The sequence below is a fragment of the Apodemus sylvaticus genome, chromosome 6, assembly GCF_947179515.1.
Source record: "Apodemus sylvaticus chromosome 6, mApoSyl1.1, whole genome shotgun sequence".
In the NCBI taxonomy this organism is placed as follows: Eukaryota; Metazoa; Chordata; class Mammalia; order Rodentia; family Muridae; genus Apodemus; species Apodemus sylvaticus.
Window position 1 is genome coordinate 118,663,752 of NC_067477.1, and position 19,875 is coordinate 118,683,626.

Consider the following 19,875-nt stretch of genomic DNA (forward strand, 5'->3'; position numbering starts at 1 on the left):
ACCTTGGGTTTAAATGTGTATGGGCTATGGCCTGCTCACACTCAATGCCCAGGACCACCAGGACTCACGTTCCCTCCCTCGTTACTATTGACGACAGCTGCTTTGAGATCTGAAAAGTCAAGCAAATTACTGGGGTCTTGCAGAGCTTCTTCTTAATGACTTGCTTCTAGCTCAGTCAATGAGAGCCCGACAAACTCATGATTATTTATTAGTGTCTTCAGACTATTTAAGGCTTGCTCATGGCCATTAGTGCACATAGGCACAAAGTAGCACATAGGAGCCCTGTGTACATTTAGAAGAAACATGTGTAAGTGTATACAAGCCAGACTCCCTCCCTGATAGAGAGGAAGCCAGAAGTCAGGAAGTAGACTCTCCAGTTCTCAGAGTCACTCTGCTACTAGGCACCTCCTCCAGGCAGCAGCCCCTCTTGAACCACCTCCTCCCCCACTGCCCAGTCGTTGCTTCGGTCCTCAGTCCTTCCCCTTGGTTCTAGCCTTTTACCACTTGCAAGCCATTCTGACGAGTAGAAATAACAGACACAAAGGGGCAGCCAGGACCAGACCTCTGCGCCTTCCTCCAAAGCCACCTAGTCGGTTGCCCTTTTGATTGTGCCCAAAATGTTCAACTCTGGGCTGTACCATTTCTCAGTTGAGGCACATTTGTACCCCCTTGGAAATCAGGCCCCTCTGGAGACCCCCATCCCATATCTTTAAGTCTAGACTCATCTGTTACCAATTTGTGTATCACCTTGGTGACTTCATGTCTGCCTCTGCTTCTCACGGAGATGGCCGCGCTGCCCAGCACTCCACCCACGTTTGGCAGTGTCTGCCTGAGGGATCATCTCCTTTTCTGACAATCTAAAATCGATCCCTTACGATGACGTCCCGTGTTCTGTAAGAGATTCACAGGCTCACATTCTCCCAAGACTCCTTCCTCCAGATCTAGAAATGGTTTGTGGAGATCAGAATGAGATATCTTAGTAATAGTTTGCTGCTCTTTTCATGTGTATGTATATGTGTGTAAGTATGTGGGGGAGGGAATGTGTTCGTGATTGTGTGGATATATGTACCTCTGTACGTATGTAGGCTGCAGGTGCTAGTGTATGCCACATGCATGTGCAGGCCAGAGGTTGGCATCAAATACCTTCTCCCATCTCTCTCCATCTTACTAAGACCATGTCCTTCCCTTAACCCAGCACATCACTTCGGCTAGGCTGACCAACAAGGAGTTTCAGGATCTGTCTGTGTCTGCCTCCTCATGCGAGTGTAGTTCCCAGAAGCATTCGTGAGCCCCAAAAGACCAATCAGGGGCCAATCTGATGTAATCACACTAGAGTCTTTATTCACAAGCTCCAACATGGGTTTAACTCTCCAACAACCCACAGGACGGTTTTGGTGGAGAAAAGCCCAAACACTTATTGGGTTTTATAGGAAATGACAAGTAAGGGAGGGATGAGTGTTCCTAGCCTGGCAGGCATCTAATTGGGGGGGGGGGAGCTACTGTGCCCTTTAACATAATTGGCTGGTGCTGGGAGCACCATAAACCTAACTTCTGCTTTCCTCCTGATTGGTGGTTGTTAGGAAGTGAAGTGCCAGGGGCAGTCTTGTAACCTGGAGACCCAGGTTTGCTGGGGAGTAACCAAGAGACTGGTAATAGGCACAGGTCTTGTTGGGGCCCCCAAAGGGTAACCTAGAACCTGGTGCTAGACACTGGATTTGTTGGTGGAGTAACCTGGAGACTCAGGTCTTGTTGGGGGTAGCCTGGAAACTGGTGCTAGGCATTGTCCTGATAGTTAACTTGAATTCAACCTTAGATCAGGTTCTCTAAGATGGAGTCTGAACGCAACATTTTGGGCTCTCATGAGGTTACAACCCCAAGCCTCCAACCTGACTTTTTATGTGGGTGTTGGGAGATCCAAACTCAGTTCTTGGTACTTCCATGGCAAGCTCTTTAGCAACTGAGTCATCTCCCCAACCTCTCATTTTGTCCTTTTCAAGAAATTAAATGTCAAAGGTCAAGTGAAGATTGTGTTGAATGACCTGTCTGAAAAGGAAGGAAGCGTCTGGAAATTGCCCACCTCCGTCAGAGCTCTGCTCCTGGCCTTCTGTGGTAGTTTTGAATCAGGAAAGTGCCTTTTGCAGCCTCTGACTAGTTAAGAGGTTCCTGGGACACTCCACAGCAGTTACCCTTGTAACTCTCCCTCACCCGGCACCCTTGAACCCGCCCCTCACAGAGTCCCAGGCTGCCCGAGGCAGGTTTTCTGAACTCAGAGCAGACTCCCCACCAGCCACGTTCTTCCTTCACTAAAATCGTTGCTTTGGACATGGCTTAATGAAATTTCAAGATGCGTGTGCCATTCTACCAATCCCCTGTGTGTCTGATGGCATTATTTCCTTATCATTAAACTCAAAGTCACCTTTGAAGCTATGATCTCACACTCGCCTGTGTAAGGCCTTTTGGGAGATGTAAACATCTTCCCACCCACTTCATTCTATTTCTCTTCAGCATTAATGGCTGATTGTTTTTCCTTTATTTTGATGCCACTTTATGCTTTTTAAGGTTCGGTTTGGATGTTTTGAGAGCCACTGCTCCTCAACAATTCAACCCCAACCTTATGAACTGGTGAGCAGCGTCTGGTTCTCGCCCCAGACCATCTTCTGAAATCTTAAGCCATGGTTCTCAGTCCTACTTTTAAAAATATTTTAAATTTAAACTTTTATTTTATTTCTCTCACATTTTTATGAGTATGTGTGTTGGCCTGCATGTATGTATGTGCATAGTGTGTATCTGGTACCGATGGAGGACAGACCTGGAACTGGAGTTACAGATGGTTGTGAGCCACCAGGCAGTTGCTGGGAAGTGAACCCAGAACCTCTGCACAAGCAGAAAGTGTTCTTAACCTCTGAGCCATCTCTCCATCCCCCTTTTACTTTATTTTTAAGGAGAAGGTCAGCCGGGCAATGGTGTCACACTCCTGTAATCCCAGCACTCTGGGAGGCAGAGGCAGGAGGATCTCTGAATTTGAGGCCAGCCTGGTCTACAGAGTGAGTTCCAGGACAGCCAGGGCTACACAGAGACACCCTGTCTCGAAAAAACCAAATCCAAAAAAAAAAGGTCTCATTACATTAGGTAGCCCAGGCTGGTCTAAAACTTCTGTTCAGCCAAAAATAGCTGCAAATACCTCCTATATCAGACTTTCAAGTGCTAAGAACACAGACACATGCCACCTTCCAGAGCTTTCTACTTCCTTCTTCAGTGTGTGTGTGTGTGTGTGTGTGTGTGTGTGTGGTTGTCCATTCTGTGGACACATGCCACCTTCCAGAGCTTTCTACTTCCTTCTTCAGTATGTGTGTGTGTGTGTGTGTGTGTGTGTGTGTGCATGTTGTGGGCATATATGTGCAGTTGCCTGTACATGTGTGCTATTATGTGTGGAGGCCCAAGGCTGGTGTCGGGAATTAGTCTCTGTCACCTTTCCATCTATTCACTGAGGCAGGCTTTTGCAGTGCAGCGCAGAGCTCATTGCATGACTAGCTGGTCTTGCTAGCCCATGTGCTCTGAAGACTCCCTGTATCCACCTTCCAAGGCTAGGGTTGCAGGCCTGCCACCGCACCTTCCTGCCATTCACCTGGGCTCTGGGGGTTCTAAGTTTCAGCCCACACAATTACACCACATGTGCTCTAACCACAGAAATCCCCCAGCCCATCCTAATTTTTAGATGTCGTCTTAGCCAGCTGCTGAATCCTCCAAATTCTACCCCAACCAAGGATAAGAACCTCTATGAAGCCGCTCCAAATATAAAAACCCATCTGTGTCCCCTAAGGTACTTGTTTGTTTGTTTGTTTGTTTGTCTCTATGCACAGGACTTTAACATGATTAGCACCACATTCCACACTTCTGACTGGGGCCTCAGTTCCCACACGTATGTCAATGAGGAAGAATCGGTCTGGGGTCAAGGTGGGCAAGTCCAACAGTGGTGCCTTAGAGGCCTGCTGCAGGAGGATGAACCACCTGGAGCCCAGGGACAGAGTGCCAACTTCTTAGCTTGAAAAAAGTGACTCTTCCACTGCAGAGCTTAGCAATGGCGGCTAGATAAAAATCACAGGTGTCATAACTATACTGGTTATTAAAAAAAAGAACTAGAAATGTTTGGAAATATGGTAACCTACTTGAAGTCATACTGTTCTAGAACATTTCTTCAAACTGCTGGCAAAACACTAACACTAACCCGTTACTCTCCACACAACAGTATTCCAAAGGCAGATAGCATTTCTTATGCCCTGTGCTGTCTGCCTTTAGCTTAGATTTCTCATAAAATGAGGATCATTGTAATACCCTGTGCATTGTAATGAGAATTAGACTTTAACAGTGCCTAGCACACAGGCAAAGACCGGCAAGCTCTATTTTAAATGGTAGACGCCTTCACTGTTCACTCCTCACTAAGCATTGTTATAGTAGTTGCTTTTCTGTTGCTGAGATAAGAAACACCCAAATTCGAAAGCAACTATGAGAGAATGAGTTCATTTGGGCTTACAGTTCCAGAGGGAGAGTCCATCACCGCGAGAGAAACACCAGGAAGTTGAGAGATGACATCATCACCCGCTAACACAGAGAGTGAACTGGAAGTGGTGTGAGGCTATAAAAACATAAAGGTCATCCCTACTGACCGCACTGCCTCCAGCCAGCCTCTGCCTCCCAAAGATTCCACAACCCCCCCACCCCGAAAGAACCACCAACCAGGAACCACGGAGTGCTCAAATACGTGAGCCTATGAGGACAAAGTCACCACAGTTTGCAACCAGTGCCGCTAATGCTGGTCTGGAGTTGGCGTGGCTGTTTCTTCCACGGCAAAGGATAATATAACAACATATATACAGGATGAAGGAAAGAATTGTCTGAACTTCGCCACAGGTGGAGATCCTAGGATGTTTTATGTATAAATCACGAACCCTGTTTTCTCATCTGTTTTGCTTCTCAGGGATATTGCTGCTAGGAACTGTCTGCTGACCTGCCCAGGAGCTGGAAGAATAGCGAAGATCGGGGACTTCGGCATGGCCCGAGATATCTACAGGTGAGAGGACTGCCTTGCTCTACCAGAACTTTCCTTCACCAGCCAGTCTCCCCACATAGATGCCTGTGACAGCTTATATCTAACGTCACCTGGTATCTTGTCAACTTCCCACATACAATTTCAACAAGTATCTTCCAAGACATCAGAACCACAGTACTTCTAGGGACACTTAAGGTCTAAACCAAAGCAAGCATTTATCTCCAGACTTCAACCATATTTGTTTCAGTCCAGTCCCATGCATTTATAGGTGTGCGAGGCCAGGAATGGTCTTTGAAGAGAACTTGACCAGCTCCGTAAATGCCTCTCTGTGCTGCCCTTGTCTCTAACCAGCTGCCCCTTCCTCTGCCCTTATTATATGTACAGAAAACCAATCTTTCATCCACAGAACGTCATGCCTACTGTATTATCACGCGCAATGTCTGTGCTGCAATTTCAGGTGTGTGTGTCTCGTCCACTGAACTGTATCCTTGGGAGAAAGAGAGTCTATGATTTATTTATGTCCTCGGTCCATGGCAGAGGACTTGATACATTCAAATACTCAGAGCATGTTTATTGAAGTCATTAATTAGTGTAGACAGCTGGTGGGGAGCTGCCTCCCATAACACACACAGGCACAGAACACTAGGTGTGGAATTGGCTCAACGGGCAAATGAGTTAATTTATTAGTTCTTATTAGGCAGTTGCGTCAATGGCATTACTGATGAAAACCAATAAATTAATCCATCTATGTGCTAAGCCAGCTCCACACGCAGCCCCATGTCCTTCTGTCTGGGTGTGTTATGGGAGGCAGCCTCCGGCCAGCTGTCTAGATTATTTGTTGGATACCTACAGTGAATGAAATGCCACTGTGTAACTCCATGGAGGATCAGAAATGAGTAAGACAGGAGCCCTGTTCTCAGCCCTCCCATTCTGGAAGTCGAATTACTGTAGGTCATCAGAAACACGATGTACTTCTAAGGGCGGAGTAATGTTATTCATCGTGAGTTATAATAAACAAAACCCAACAGGGAAATCTAAACAGCTGCTAGCAGGGACCTTAGTCACTGCATAGATCTTTCCCTCGGTGCCTCCAGTGGGCCATTAAGTGACACCAAGATTCTTAGCTAAATGATCTGTGCTCCCCTGCTCTCCTCCCCAGCCACCCAGGACCTGTCTTTAATTTCAGTGTGTTCGCAGGCACGCACAGCTTCTGTTCATTGACCCCTTCAGATCCAAGCGTGGTCTCCTCTTCTCCCCCACACAGGGCCAGCTACTACAGAAAGGGAGGCTGCGCCATGCTGCCGGTGAAGTGGATGCCCCCAGAAGCCTTCATGGAAGGAATATTTACTTCGAAAACAGACACATGGTGAGTCTTTCTACTGCCGTCTTCCAAGTGTCACTGTGGCTCCAGATGAGGATCCGGGGCCACCTGGGCCACGCTCCTCCCGGAGCTGCTTAGCCGGTGAGACGGGGAGGGAGAAGCCATGCTGGGCTCCTGAGTGATCGTTTCTCAGAATGGTCAGAAGGCATCTTACAGTGCACATCACCAGGCCCCACCCTGAGAGCTGATGACTGAGGAATGGAACTCAGAGAACTTGCATTTCTACCAAGTTCCGCGGTGATGCTAACTAACCTCAGTGCCTGGGAGGCCACACATTGAGACTCCCTATCGTTTTAACACAAGCTCCCTCACAAAGCACACACACACACACACACACACACATGCGCACACACACACCAGTAAAAGGAGTCTTTAAAAACCCTTCAAACTGGACAAGTTCATGGACAAGTCATTTTTCCACAAGAAGAGGAAAACGTTGACATTCAAGCCTACAATTTGGATTCAGAACCAGGATTTTCTGGCTCCTGGGAGTCTCAAATGCCCAGCAATTGAAAGTATGGGTATAGCAAGTAGGGAAATTGGCTAAAGGTCAGTTAGAACTAACCAAATCTTCTGGCTCAACCCTCCACCCTCTGAATTCTGTGGCCTATCCTTCTTCTGTTATTAAGCCCTGTGTTCGCCCATCAAAGAGATTCCTAAAGTCCCTCTAGTGTTGGCAGCCTTGATGCCATCATCCAGCATGAGATACTCAATCATCACAAGAACAGCGTTCACAGCCTACCGAGATTAGGGTGTGTCCTCTCGCACCAAGAGCCCTGGCAGCCATGAAATCATAAGGTTCTAATCCCAGAAGCCCACAATTGTTAGCTGACTCAATGGTAATGTCTTAAGATAGCTGATTAAGTTAAAGTTCTATTGCTATGAAGAGACACCATGACTGTGGAAACCCTTATAAAAGAAAACATTAAACTGGGCTGACTTACCATTCCAAGGTTCAGTCCATCATCACCACGGCAAGAAGCACAACAGCATTCGAGCAGACCTGGTGCTCAAGAAGTAGCTGAGAGCTCTTCGTCTGGATCCAAAGGCGGCAGGAAGGGAGTAAGCCACTAGGTCTGGCTTGAACTCATGGAGACCTCAAAGCCGCCCAACCCCTAGTGACACTCCTCCTCCAACAAAGACACACCTACTTCAACAAAGCCACACTCCCTAACAGTGCCACTCCCTATGAGCCTTTGGGGCCCATCCATTTTAGCTTGGACCACCACAGTGGCAGAGCCCCTTCTGACCAAGATTAGATATTATGAGCAAGACCCTTGGCTGTCTCTGTGCCAGAGGCATTTGCCATAACCGAACCCAGTGGGTCCCAAAGTAGGGTCTACAGGTCAGCAACCACAGATCCTCTGGCACTCATTAACAATATATATATTGTATATATACATACGCACACACACACACATATATATATATGTGTGTGTGTGTGTGTGTGTGCCCCAACCTCAAGCTTCCCAGGGAATGTGGTTCAGCTAAAGGATCTTGAGGCAGGGTAGAATAGATACATATATAATCTACTGGGAGAAAGCAAATGACTAGACCAGTGTTCGTGTTAGGATGGGGGATGGGAAGGGTCTTCATATACCCTTCCCGAGTGTCCCGAGGGAGGGAGCGAGCGACCCCAGAGTCTCTAGTGAAGTGGCCGCACATGAAGGAACCCTAGCTGTCATCAGAGACTGAAAGAAGCGAGCAGGGGAGCAAGCTTTGCTCCAGAGCAGTGGCCCTCACCCTTCCTAACTGTCACCCTTCAAGGCAGTTCCTCACATTGTGGTACCGACCCCCCCACCCCCACCCCACCTCCGACCATAAAATTATTTTCGTTGCTACTTCCTAACTATAATTTTGCTACTGTTCTGGACTGCAATGTAAATATCTGATATACAGGATATCTGATAAGCAACCCCCAAGGGGTCACAACCTATAGGTTGAGAACAACTGCCCTAGAACCTCAGATGGACCAACGGCACCGGGTCATTGTCACATCTGCCCAGCAGCACCCCTTTCTGACATGCAGGCTTCAGACCCATCTGAGAACAAATTTCCATTATGTTACAGCTTCTTTTTTTCCTGGCTACCACAGGAAAACCAAAAATCCTCAAGGAGGCCGTCTGAGCCCGAGTGGCTCTGGACAACAGCATCCTTGCAAGGTCACAGGGATGCAAGAGTGGGAGGGAAGGAAGCAGAGAGGGACTCACAGTTGAGAAAGCTGACAAGCACAGCCTCAGCCAGGAGACCAAGGCCAGCATCAGCATCTTGTCACCTACTAAGGCATACACTCCTAGGATGAAGGATGTGGGAGTGGTCCTCCCCAAACTCCTTAGCCTCAGTGTGATCATGAGCAAAGTGGGTGAGTCCCAGCTGAGAGATACCCCTCCCCCCCAATCCCTGACAGGACTGCTCAAAGCTGGCAAGGACCAACAAGAAGGAAGCCGTCTAAGGTGTGACGCTCGGTGTGGTGTGATGTAGTGGGATCTGGGAAGAGAACGGGGAAACTCAGTGAAAGCTGAGGAAATCTGGGTAAACTATGGGTTTTAGTTAATAACACCTTAATGCTGATCCATCAATTATAATAAATGTACCATGCTAATGTAATGCTAAAAATAGTTGAGAACTAGGTACGGCGTGCATGGAAATAATATTTATAACACAATCCCTTCTTGATGTGAACCATTCTATTAAAAAATGAAGTTTTTTTTTTTAATCTGATAACGGAAATGTAAAAGCAGTGGATGGATTGGAATGCAGAATTAGGTGGATCTTCAGGGAAATGAAACAATTCTGAAGATATGGGAGGCATAGGAAAGAGAGGAAGAAACAGGGGAAGATGAAGCCGGTTGGTCTGATAACCTAGCAAAGTTAGAGTCCCCGGAAGAAGGACGTGGAAAATACAGAAAATGAAAATGGCAAAGAAATAAAGGAACAGTTTCCGGAACAGAGCCTCCCTCTCTAGTGTAACAGTATCCACTGCCAAGCAGTACAGCGTGAGAACCACAGATAAGCAAACTGCCTTACCACCCCAGGCAGTGCCGATAACGACCCCGCACGCTGCTACACAGAAGAATCGAGACAATGGTCAGAGGAGCAAGTCCAGGTGTCGAAGTGGTGTGCAAATGGTTGCTATCACAGAAAACACAAGACCATGGGGGTGCCCTGAGTTCTGGAGGCCCCATATGAGGGGAGGTCCTAAGATGGAAGACCCTTCCAGACTTGTGTTGGCTATTGTGAGCAAGAGGTTTGGTTATTTCTAGGCCTGGGAGGCTTGCCTTGAGCTAATAACCCAGTGAGTCTCAACGTGAGGTGCCCAGGCCAGAGATGGTGAAACCTGGATAATCATTGGCGGCTCCACATCCAAGCCCCCTCCCACCTCAAACCTTATGCATCAGGAACAGCCGGGGTGGAGGCCTCCAGAGGAAGCACATGGGCACCAAAGAGAGGGTGGCAGACACCTGCCGTCCCCCAGGGCAGAATGACAAGAGCATGTTAGTAATTGTTCTGAATACGTGAGTGTGACCCGACAGACTGCTCTTGAGCGTTGACCGTAGACAAGGGTTGACATGGCTAGGCCTCCAGTCCCCTACAGTCTCGACACGGAAAGGTGTCCATCCACAGAACAAGAGCCAATGAGGGAAAAAAAATCAAACCACATAAAAAGGAGGTGGTGATATTTTAAAATAATTTTACCATGCAAAATAATGATAGAATTATACAGTCTAAGTTGTATATGCCTTCACATGTTAATGAATATTAAAGGGAGTAATGCACTCTAAACTTCAGTGGAGGGACTGAGGGGGGAATGGATGGGGAGGAAATATGTCTGTATTTAAGAAGAAAAGGTACATTGGCATCGGGAAGGCATACTAGCATCCAGATTCTCTCAAATGGTGTGGCACACACCTGTAACCCCAGCAGTCAGAGGGCTTAGGCATAAAAACTGGCAGTTTGTGGCCAACCTGGGCTACAACCAGACCTTGTCTTGTCTTTTAAATAACAACAAAAGATATTGCAGTCACCAAGGAGTATCTGTCTACATGGACCTATCTATAGACAAGCAGAGAATGTATAGGTATAACTCTTCCGCCCTCTTCCTTGTTGGATTTTGGTTTTTGTCTGTTATGTTGTTGTTTGCTGAAGTGGAGGATGGATGTCTTCCTTTCCCCTTAGGTCGGAAAGACCACAAAGGAGGATAATTCATGTTCTTGGCAATAGGCAGGCGGCCTATTTCACCAACGCAGCAACATTCAAAGCACGCCTGCTGCATAGACGGGTGCTTTCCCTTCCGTGTTAGGACCGTGTTTCCTAAGAGCAGGATCTCATCGACACACTAGAACAAAGATGGATTTTCTTTCTCTGAAATCTGATCATCAAACTAAGAGACTAAAACTGTCATCAAAACAGAAAATATTATTTCTGGAACCTAATAAACGGTGTCTCAAAAGTCCTTTAAAACAAATAACAGGGAAATCAAAGACAATTGGCAAAAGAGAAAAATGTCTTATTTGATGTCAAAACACAGACAGGAAAAGTAAGACAATATTGTCAATGCAGAAAGCAAAGAGATGAGAGGAAGTGGTGGGCGTGTCTGTTAAAAACAGGAGGGAATCTTTAATCAAAAGCCAGGAGGGAACAGGGTGATTTTATAAAATGTTGGAAGATTCGTTCAAACAAACAAGCCAATTTGACCCTTCCCTCCCACGGAACATAAACTCTAACTGAATTCAAGGAGAGGGAAAAACAAACACACCTAGAAAATAGCAAATATTTAATCTTTGATAAAGAGAAGATTGTGTAACTGGAAAACTCAGGGAAGAAGTCACAAAAACTTAATAAATATATTTAACTACTTGAAAATGAAAGCCATTGTTATACTAAAATATTAGTTCATGAAGCAACTGATAGAAATTGTGGTGAGGCGTGTCAGTACATTCATGTCATTACAACTCTTTAAGGAGCGGAGGCAGGAGCATTGTATTAGCAAAGCCTACCTGACTACAGAGCAAGTTCAAGGCCAACCTGACTTACTACCCAACATTAAATTAAAAAAAAAAAAAAAGGACATCGAGCTGGAGTCTGAACTTAGTGGTTAGAATGCTCACCCAACGTGAGCAAGACCCTGGATTCAATCCCTAAGCCCCACCTTAAAATCCACCCCAAAATAATCATCTTTGTTTTTGATAAAAGATTCACATGTTTAAAACATACAAAGAAAGTCTACAACTCAAAAGACAAATTATGATACCACAATAATATGACCTGACAGGTAAACCCGTGCAAAAGATGTGAACAGACAATATATAGGATTAAAAATAATGATTAAACCGGGCAGTAGTGGCGCATGCCTTTAATCCCAGCACTCTGGGAGGCAGAGGCAGGCGGATTTCTGAGTTTGAGGCCAGTCTGGTCTACAGAGTGAGTTCCAGGACAACCAGGGCTATACAGAGAATCCCTGTCTCAAATAATAATAATAATAATAATGATTAACAGACTTCAGTAAAACACTCTACCATATGAAGTCACAGGTTACCACATTTTCCCAGACCGGAATTCAATGCCCAAAACACACATGCTGGAAGAAAATATCATTGGTTTTACCATTCTGTTAGTTTGAGACCATTTACCTAAGGAAGTTGTGGTAGCCATCCTGTAATCCCAGTACCCAGTACCCCAGTACCCAGTACCCAGTACCAGAGGCAGCAGGATTTTGAGTTTGAAGCCAGCTGGGCAACGTAGCTTTAAACCCGAAGCCACAGAATGAGACTCTGCCACAGAAGAAGTAAAATAAAATTAACTAAAACCAAAGTGCAGAAAGATGGCCCCACGAGGTTCAAAATATTTTGTGAACTGGAAGCAATGTGCTAAGGGTGGCCATGTTACACGGCGATAGGGTGCTTGACAGACACTTCGCACCCCAGCTCCAACATGGTCTAGCATGGAAAGTGATGGTGCTCTGATGAAGTAAGCAGAGTTATCCAGGCTCCACAACTGTGGTCGGTCAGGTAAAAGAAACCTAGGCACAGAGCTCGACCGGAAGGAAGAAGCCTCAGCCAGCCAGAGTCGTCTTTTAGTAGAGAATCCTGGTTGTTCTCTTCATTTTTCTGAAGCTAGAAAGTCCGCTGGGGCAGGAGAGGCAGCTCAGTCAGTGCCGCGCCTGGAGGTCACAGGCGTAAAGACCTGGTTCTATCTCCAGAACCCATGAGGGGGAGAGGGGGAGCGGCTGAGTGTGGCCTTGTTTGTGATGCACAGGATGGGGAGACAAGGGGCGGGTGGGGCTCACGGGCGTCATAATCAGCCTAGCTTCCTTGGTGAGCCCTGGGCCACTGAGAGGCTGTGTCTAAAAATATTTTATAATGATTTTTTAATTAAAAAAGGCAAATTAGGGGCAGGAGAAATGACTCCGTGGTTAAGGATACTTGTGGTTCTTACAAAGAGTCTGGGTTCCGGACCCAGCTCCCATATTGAACAGCCCACATCCGCCTATAACTCCAGCTCCAGGGAATCTGACACCCTCTTCTTGCCTCTGTGAACACCTGCAAATATATACACAGAGAGACACACAAACACAGAGATGCACAGTCAGAGACGGACACAAAGACAAGAGAGAGATTAAATTATTAAAAATTAAAATAATGTAGATGGTTTCTAAAAAACAATATTTAAGGTTGTTATCTTTTGACCTCCGTGTATGTGTGTGCAAATGTGTACATGCATAAGCCTACACCCCCCCACACACACACACATACAAGGAGTCCTTTGCTACAGAAAATGGCTTAAAGGAAAACATAATAAAAACGTAGGTGTCTCTGTGCATGCATGCGTCCACATCAGTATCTGTGTCTTCTGCTCTATGCCCAGGTCTTTTGGAGTGTTGCTGTGGGAAATATTTTCTCTCGGGTATATGCCATACCCCAGCAAGAGCAACCAGGAAGTTCTGGAGTTTGTCACCAGTGGAGGACGGATGGACCCACCTAAGAACTGCCCCGGGCCTGTGTATGACCTTTGGGAACTTCCTACTAGAAACTGAGCTCGGTCTTGTTTTTAAGTATTTGGATCTGCAAATGCTCCTTTAAAATTAAGGAGAAGGTGGTAGCCTTCTTTTAATATGTCCCAAGTGTGCCAGAGACTTCCATAAGATGGGTCAGTCTTCCAGCCCTCCCGTGCTCACGCGTGCAAGAGAGAGAGGGGGAGCTTGTATGTTCTGTCCCCAATAGTGTCCCCTCACCTGCTTTCCAAAAAACAAGATGGGGAATAAATTACTTCATCCTAAGCATGGCTTTAGAGATGGGATTTGGCGTAAACTACCTGGGTGGCTTGTGCTGGACTTCCCTGTCAGACCAGCAGGGGGCAGCATCGCTCAGTCAAGTGGACCTTCTTGTCTTCCGACTCTGGAGAGGCAGCCCCTCGGGTGCTTCCCCTGACTTGAGTACTGTGCTCATTCTTTTCAGGTACCGGATAATGACTCAGTGCTGGCAGCACCAGCCTGAAGACAGACCCAACTTTGCCATCATTTTGGAGAGGATTGAATACTGCACCCAGGTATACATGTTTTTTCCCCTTGACCAGCCTCTGATCTACACGGGAGGTGGAGTGGGAGCGGGTTGTGGGGGTGAGGGGGGGGAGGCTGTTTAAAGACACCAGAAAAAAATGCTGATGGTGAGACCCAGCATTCCTGATCTCCGAAGAGACAGGATTCACACCCCACCTTGCCAATGTCCCACAATAAACACTGGAAACTTCCACTTTCGTGTCACAGTGCCAGACAGAACCTATTCAACTCACAAGCATAATATGTCCCTGCTAATGTTGTGTGTGTTCATCTTAACAATTAAAATATAACAGCAGGGATACAGAGAGAAACCCTGTCTCGAAAAACCAATTACGTCATTTCCCTTTCCTTACTCCAGCCCCTCCCATCTCCAACTCCCCCAACCCTGTTCCTCTCAAATTCACGGCCTCTTTTTATTATTACATATGTATCTAAATACTGCCTGCTGAATCTACTTTGTATTCCTTGTGATTTCATATGCTTTCAGGGCCAACCACTTCTTTGTAGATGAAACGGGATATAAAGCAGAACGAAAGCTCTCGAGACTTACAACCTGGCTAAACAAACATTAACATTAAGTAGACAGTAATTACATAATAGCTAAACCACTCCAGAGAAATGTTCAAACCCTTCATCAGTAGCACTTGTGTGGGATTATACTATGCAAGTTGCTTTTCCCTGTTGTTTTTTCTTTAAGATTTGTTTTTATTGTATGTGTGGCAATGGTTTGCCTTACATGTGTCTAGTACATGATTAAACACTTGCAATGCCCATAGAGACCAGAAGAGGGCGGCAGATCTCTTGGGTCTGGCATTTACAGATGTTCCTGAACCACCAAGCAGGTCCTGGGAACTGAACCCGGGTCCTTTAGAAGAGCAACAAGTATTCTTGACTGCTGAGCCATCTCCAACCCTGGATCCTGTGTTATTTTCGTTTTGTTCTCAGGGAGGGCTGCTTTTATCCCATTTTATAGAGGAGGGGCTGGGCTTAGAGGAGCCCTCTCCTGCTTCCTCCCGTCCTGACTGAATGGTGACTGTTCTTCATCTTCAGCAGACTGCCCCTCCCCACTCATCATCAGTTGGACAGGGGAATCCAGGTCGTGGTGGGAGAATTCTTTTCCTCCGGAGTCTCCCACAGACTTAGAGATCGGCTGCCGTTCCCTGCAGCAGTTCTCTTCCCCAGCCCATCTTCCTATTAGGGTCTCACCAGCAGCCTCTCGGGCTTCATGTCAGAGCCACTTTTCTCTTTACTCTGCCCCACCTTTCCCTCCCTCCTGGCTCTGATCCTGTCAGGGCACAAAATTAAGCTAGCATCCTCTCTGCCCTATAGCTCCCCACTTCGGCTAGTCCTCTTTGTTCCGCCATTTCTCTTTTACTAATGTTCTCTCCCACCTCCGCGTTACCCCCTCCAACTCCCTGGTGTCTCCCTAACATGGCCCTTTCCCGGCTTCATGTCTTTTCATGGTTGCTCTTGTTTTGTGAATAACCCGTACTGTAATAATATGTACCACCTGTACATATTAGTTAGGGCTGCTGCTGTTGCTGTGATGAAACCATGGCCAATGACAGAAAGCGAGCCGGGGAGGAAAGGGTTCATTAGACTGACGCTTCCATGTCACAGAAGGAAGTCAGGGCAGTGAGCTGAAGGCAGGAGCTGATGCAGAGGTCACGAGGTCACGAGGTCACGGAGGGGTGCTGCTTGCTGGCTTGCTCCTCACCATTTGTTTACTCAACCCTCTTTCTTACAGAACCAGGAGCAGGAGTAACCCCACCCACAATGGGCAGGGCTCACCTCCATCAACCACTAGTTAAGAAAATGCCCTACAGGCTTGCCTACAGCCAGATCTTAGGAGGCATTGTCTTAAGTGGCAGTCCCTCAGCTCAGATGGCTCTAGCTTGAGTCAAGCTGACCTGAAAAACAGCCAGCACACCTTCTGTGCATGAGGGAGGGCTCCTCTGCTGACACATGGGACACCATCAGGTGTCCATGCCACTGAGATGTTTTAGAAAAGTCGATTTCCCTCAACTGAGACCAAGGAGTGACGCACTATCCCAAACCTCTCAGGGCTCGCTCTCAACTGTGAGGGTGAGCGGCCTTCTTCATCTAACTGGACTGCAGTGGCCATGTTACTGGGGGCGAGGGGGAGTCAGGGGACCTGGCTCACTGACATTTAGTTTATTATGCTGTAACAGGAATAGAATATCCTCATAAACACATACACATTCATATACCTTCTTTGGGGTGTTTTCTCCAAAATACATAATACCTTGGCAAAAGCAGGTGGTCTTACAGCTGCATGTCGTAAAGGACTTACTGTGGAAAACGCTGGGAAGAAATGAAATGGCTTTTAAAAAGATATTTGTAGTTGTTTTCCTAAACGGTTTGCTGACGGATACTAGACGGGTGTGCTGTTCTGTACAACTTAAGTCAGGGAGGATTTCCCCTCCATTTGCATTCACTATTACTGAATTAAATTTCCCCAGAGTTTTCGCCCACAAATTTTTCTTTAAGCCCATGGCAACTGCGTCTGCTTTCATCTTACAGTCCGTGACTCTGACTGTGATCTAGCACGAGCCGTTTTTTGTGAATGGCTTCTCCTCCACAAAAGTCCCATCACATCTGAATGGGCAAATGAGCCTCTGCCTGGAACAGCTGCTCTGAACAACACACCGCAAACACACCACAGCCACCGTCAAACACCAGGAAAACTGCAGGCGCCTAGGGAAGGAGCAAGTGACGTTGTAAGCAGCTGTGGTGTCCCTCTCCCCTGCCACCGTCCCTACAACAAAACTAAAGTCGCGTTACCTTTTGTCTTTGAAGCTGTAAGACTATTTTTGGAAACAGACCATAATTTTTTAAAGTAATGTTTAAAAAAAGAGCCCAGGGGCCAGTAAGATGACTCAACAATGGGGTAAGGTAGGTTCATGCTTGCCAGGGACAAATAACCTGTTTGACCCCGGGACCCACATAGTGGAGGGCAAAGAGCACACTCCATAGGATTGTCCTCAGCTTACACACACACACACACACACCAAGACACACACATACATATATACATACACACAATAAATTAAAATCTAATAAAAAATTTTAAATCTGTAAAAATGCCCCAGGGGCTTCTGCTCTGCCCTCCCCCATCCCACTGCCCCCAGGAATGGGGGCTTACCCTCAACCCCTAAGCTCTGGGTCCCCTCTCCTACTCCAGCGGGTTTTCAAGAACAGTGGAGCTCACTCTGTACTCCAGCGCCTACCTGTTAACTAATGTATTAGCTTGCTTTTCTGCTGTTTTCTGTTTACGATAAATACCATGAGCAAACGCAACTCGGGGAGGAAAGGGTTTATTTTCTCGGAAAGCTTTCCTGTCCATCATCACCGGAAGCCAGGGCAGGAGCTCGACAGGGACCTGGAGGCAGGAATAGAAGCAGAGACAGACAGACCGTGGAGGAAGATGGCTTATTGGCTTGTTCCCTTGGCTCGCTCAGCTCACCTTGTTTTGTATATAACCCTGGAGAGGTGACACTGCCCCCAGTGGACTGGGCCCTCCCACACCCATCATTAAGAAGACGCCCCACAGACAAGGCCACAGGGCAATCCGATGGAGGCCATAGCTCAGGTTCTCTCAGTTTGTGACTTTAGTTTGTGTCCAGTTGACAGAAATGGATCGATCATCTGTAAACAGCTGCACCCCCGCCCCTACTCTCTCCTTTCTCATCTCTTCCAGATCCAACATCTCTATGATTCCATGTTCATCCATCCTCTCTCTCCTTCCCACAGGACCCCGATGTCATCAACACAGCTCTGCCCATCGAATACGGCCCAGTAGTAGAAGAGGAGGAGAAAGTGCCCATGCGCCCCAAAGACCCCGAGGGGATGCCTCCTCTGCTAGTGTCTCCCCAGTCTGTGAAGCACGAGGAGGCGTCCGCAGCCCCCCAGCCCGCAGCCCTGGCGGCCCCGGGCCCGCTGGTGAAGAAGTCCCCGGGCGTGGGCGTGGGCGCGGGAGCAGGAGCCGGAGCCGGAGCCGGCCCGGTGCCACGAGGTGCGGCCGATCGGGGCCACGTGAACATGGCGTTCTCTCAGCCCAACCCGCCCCCGGAGCTGCACAAAGGCCCGGGCTCCAGAAACAAGCCGACCAGCCTGTGGAACCCCACCTACGGCTCGTGGTTCACGGAGAAGCCTGCCAAAAAGACCCATCCCCCGCCGGGCGCCAAGCCGCAGGCGCGGGCAGGAGTGGCCGAGGGTGGCTGGACCGAGCCGGGCGCGGGGCCCCGCAGAGCCGAGGCTGCGCTGCTGCTCGAGCCGTCGGCACTGAGTGCCACCATGAAGGAGGTGCCGCTGTTCAGGCTGCGCCACTTCCCCTGCGGCAACGTCAACTATGGTTACCAGCAACAGGGTCTCCCCTTGGAAGCCACCTCTGCCCCGGGGGACACCGTGCTGAAAAGCAAGAATAAGGTCGCCCAGCCAGGGCCCTGAGCCCTGCGCCCCACTCGCCCCCCCCGCCCCCCTCCCCGCTGGCGGAGCTGGAGCCCACCCAGAGGGAGACGGACAGAATGGCTCCACCACAAACCCGAGACCAAATGTCACTCACTTGCATTTTTGTGCCAACTTGTTTTTAAGTGCCACATTAAAAAAGAAGAAGAAAGGAAGGAAAGAAAAAAAACGGAAAACTTGTGTTTTCAAGATGTATTAGAAAGGTTTTTGAGCATGGGTTCATCTATCCTCTCAAAAGAAGAAAATGCCATTCTTAGGAAAGCGATCAGTGCAAGACCCAGATTGGTTGTGTAAAGTTTTCGTGCATGGTCTGCTGTACAGTCCCCTAAGGCTTCTTGCCGATTTTTTTGTGTGCTATCTGCTTCCGTGTAGTCAGAAATAGCTGCTTCCATGTCTCATAGGGGGAGTCGTAGGTGTTTCCTTGGCTACCATATGAACCATTCGAGGGTTCGTGGGAACAGAAATAAAGAAAAATTAATTTCAATGACTCAGCATGGGGAGAGGTGTTATTTACTTGGAAAAGAAAATCATAAGCAGACATCGCTGTGGGTGGTGGTTAGAGGCTTTTTAATTGTTCTAACTCATCGCCTATTGTAAAAAAAAAAGTCGTGACTAGTTCGTAGTATAGTGAAAAACGTGTATATACTCATCTAAGCAAAATGCATCCATCGCAAGTGCTTTGCATATGAAACTCCAGTAGAGATGCAGCGATTCAAACACCCTGTTAACATACCTCATGCCTTAAAGAAATCTTCGTACTAAAAGTAAAACTACCGCGTGTGAGGTTTCCTACTGGATTTAAAACTCAAGATTGGAATTACTTACTTTCACATTTTCCATTCATTCAAATCTGATCACTTTTTAAAACTCAAGTAGCAGCGATACATAGAAGCATAGGAAGATATCCATTTGTGGACACATATATCAATACATCTGAGGCCCAGAGTTCCTCTCCTCCATGATGCATTGGGCCATTGGAGGAATCTGGTCAGTCCTTCCCCAGTTCTCCCCAAGCTCTCTTCCTTAGCCATGAGATCCTGGTTTGCTGGGAACACAAGTGGGATTTAATACTCATAGCATAATTTAGATAGATCTCAAATGCAGATTACAGCAAAGCATTTGGAATTAAGATCGCTTGGAGAGTTGAGGTCAATGCTGTGTTTCAGGGCGTGTTCTGAACCTGGTTTTCACAGATGAAATTTATTTCTATGAAATGGAATCGGGAACCCATTGAATTTTATACACATGCTTATGCAATGCTGATTTATCTGTATGTTTTCATTTCCCCCTTCTCTGCTCTGTATTCTCATGTCCAGCTTATTCCCGGTGGGAGCCATGATGAAGTATCTCTTCGGAGGGAAAGCATTTTTGTTACTCACTAGGTATAAAGCATTTCCAAGCACA

The 19,875-nt window shown here is 47.3% G+C and overlaps 1 protein-coding gene across 1 annotated transcript in view; it reads left to right on the plus strand.

The window, feature by feature from the left end:
• Alk (ALK receptor tyrosine kinase) overlaps window positions 1–18,955 on the plus strand; it is a 718,836-nt gene extending 699,881 nt beyond the window's left edge. The window contains exons 25-29 of the mRNA XM_052186316.1: window positions 4,976–5,068; window positions 6,312–6,413; window positions 13,293–13,427; window positions 13,883–13,973; window positions 17,758–18,955. Coding sequence (XP_052042276.1) covers window positions 4,976–5,068; window positions 6,312–6,413; window positions 13,293–13,427; window positions 13,883–13,973; window positions 17,758–18,453 — 1,117 coding nt within the window. The 3' untranslated portion in view covers window positions 18,454–18,955. The remainder of the gene's footprint in view (window positions 1–4,975; window positions 5,069–6,311; window positions 6,414–13,292; window positions 13,428–13,882; window positions 13,974–17,757) is intronic.
• Window positions 18,956–19,875: the final 920 nt, after the last annotated feature.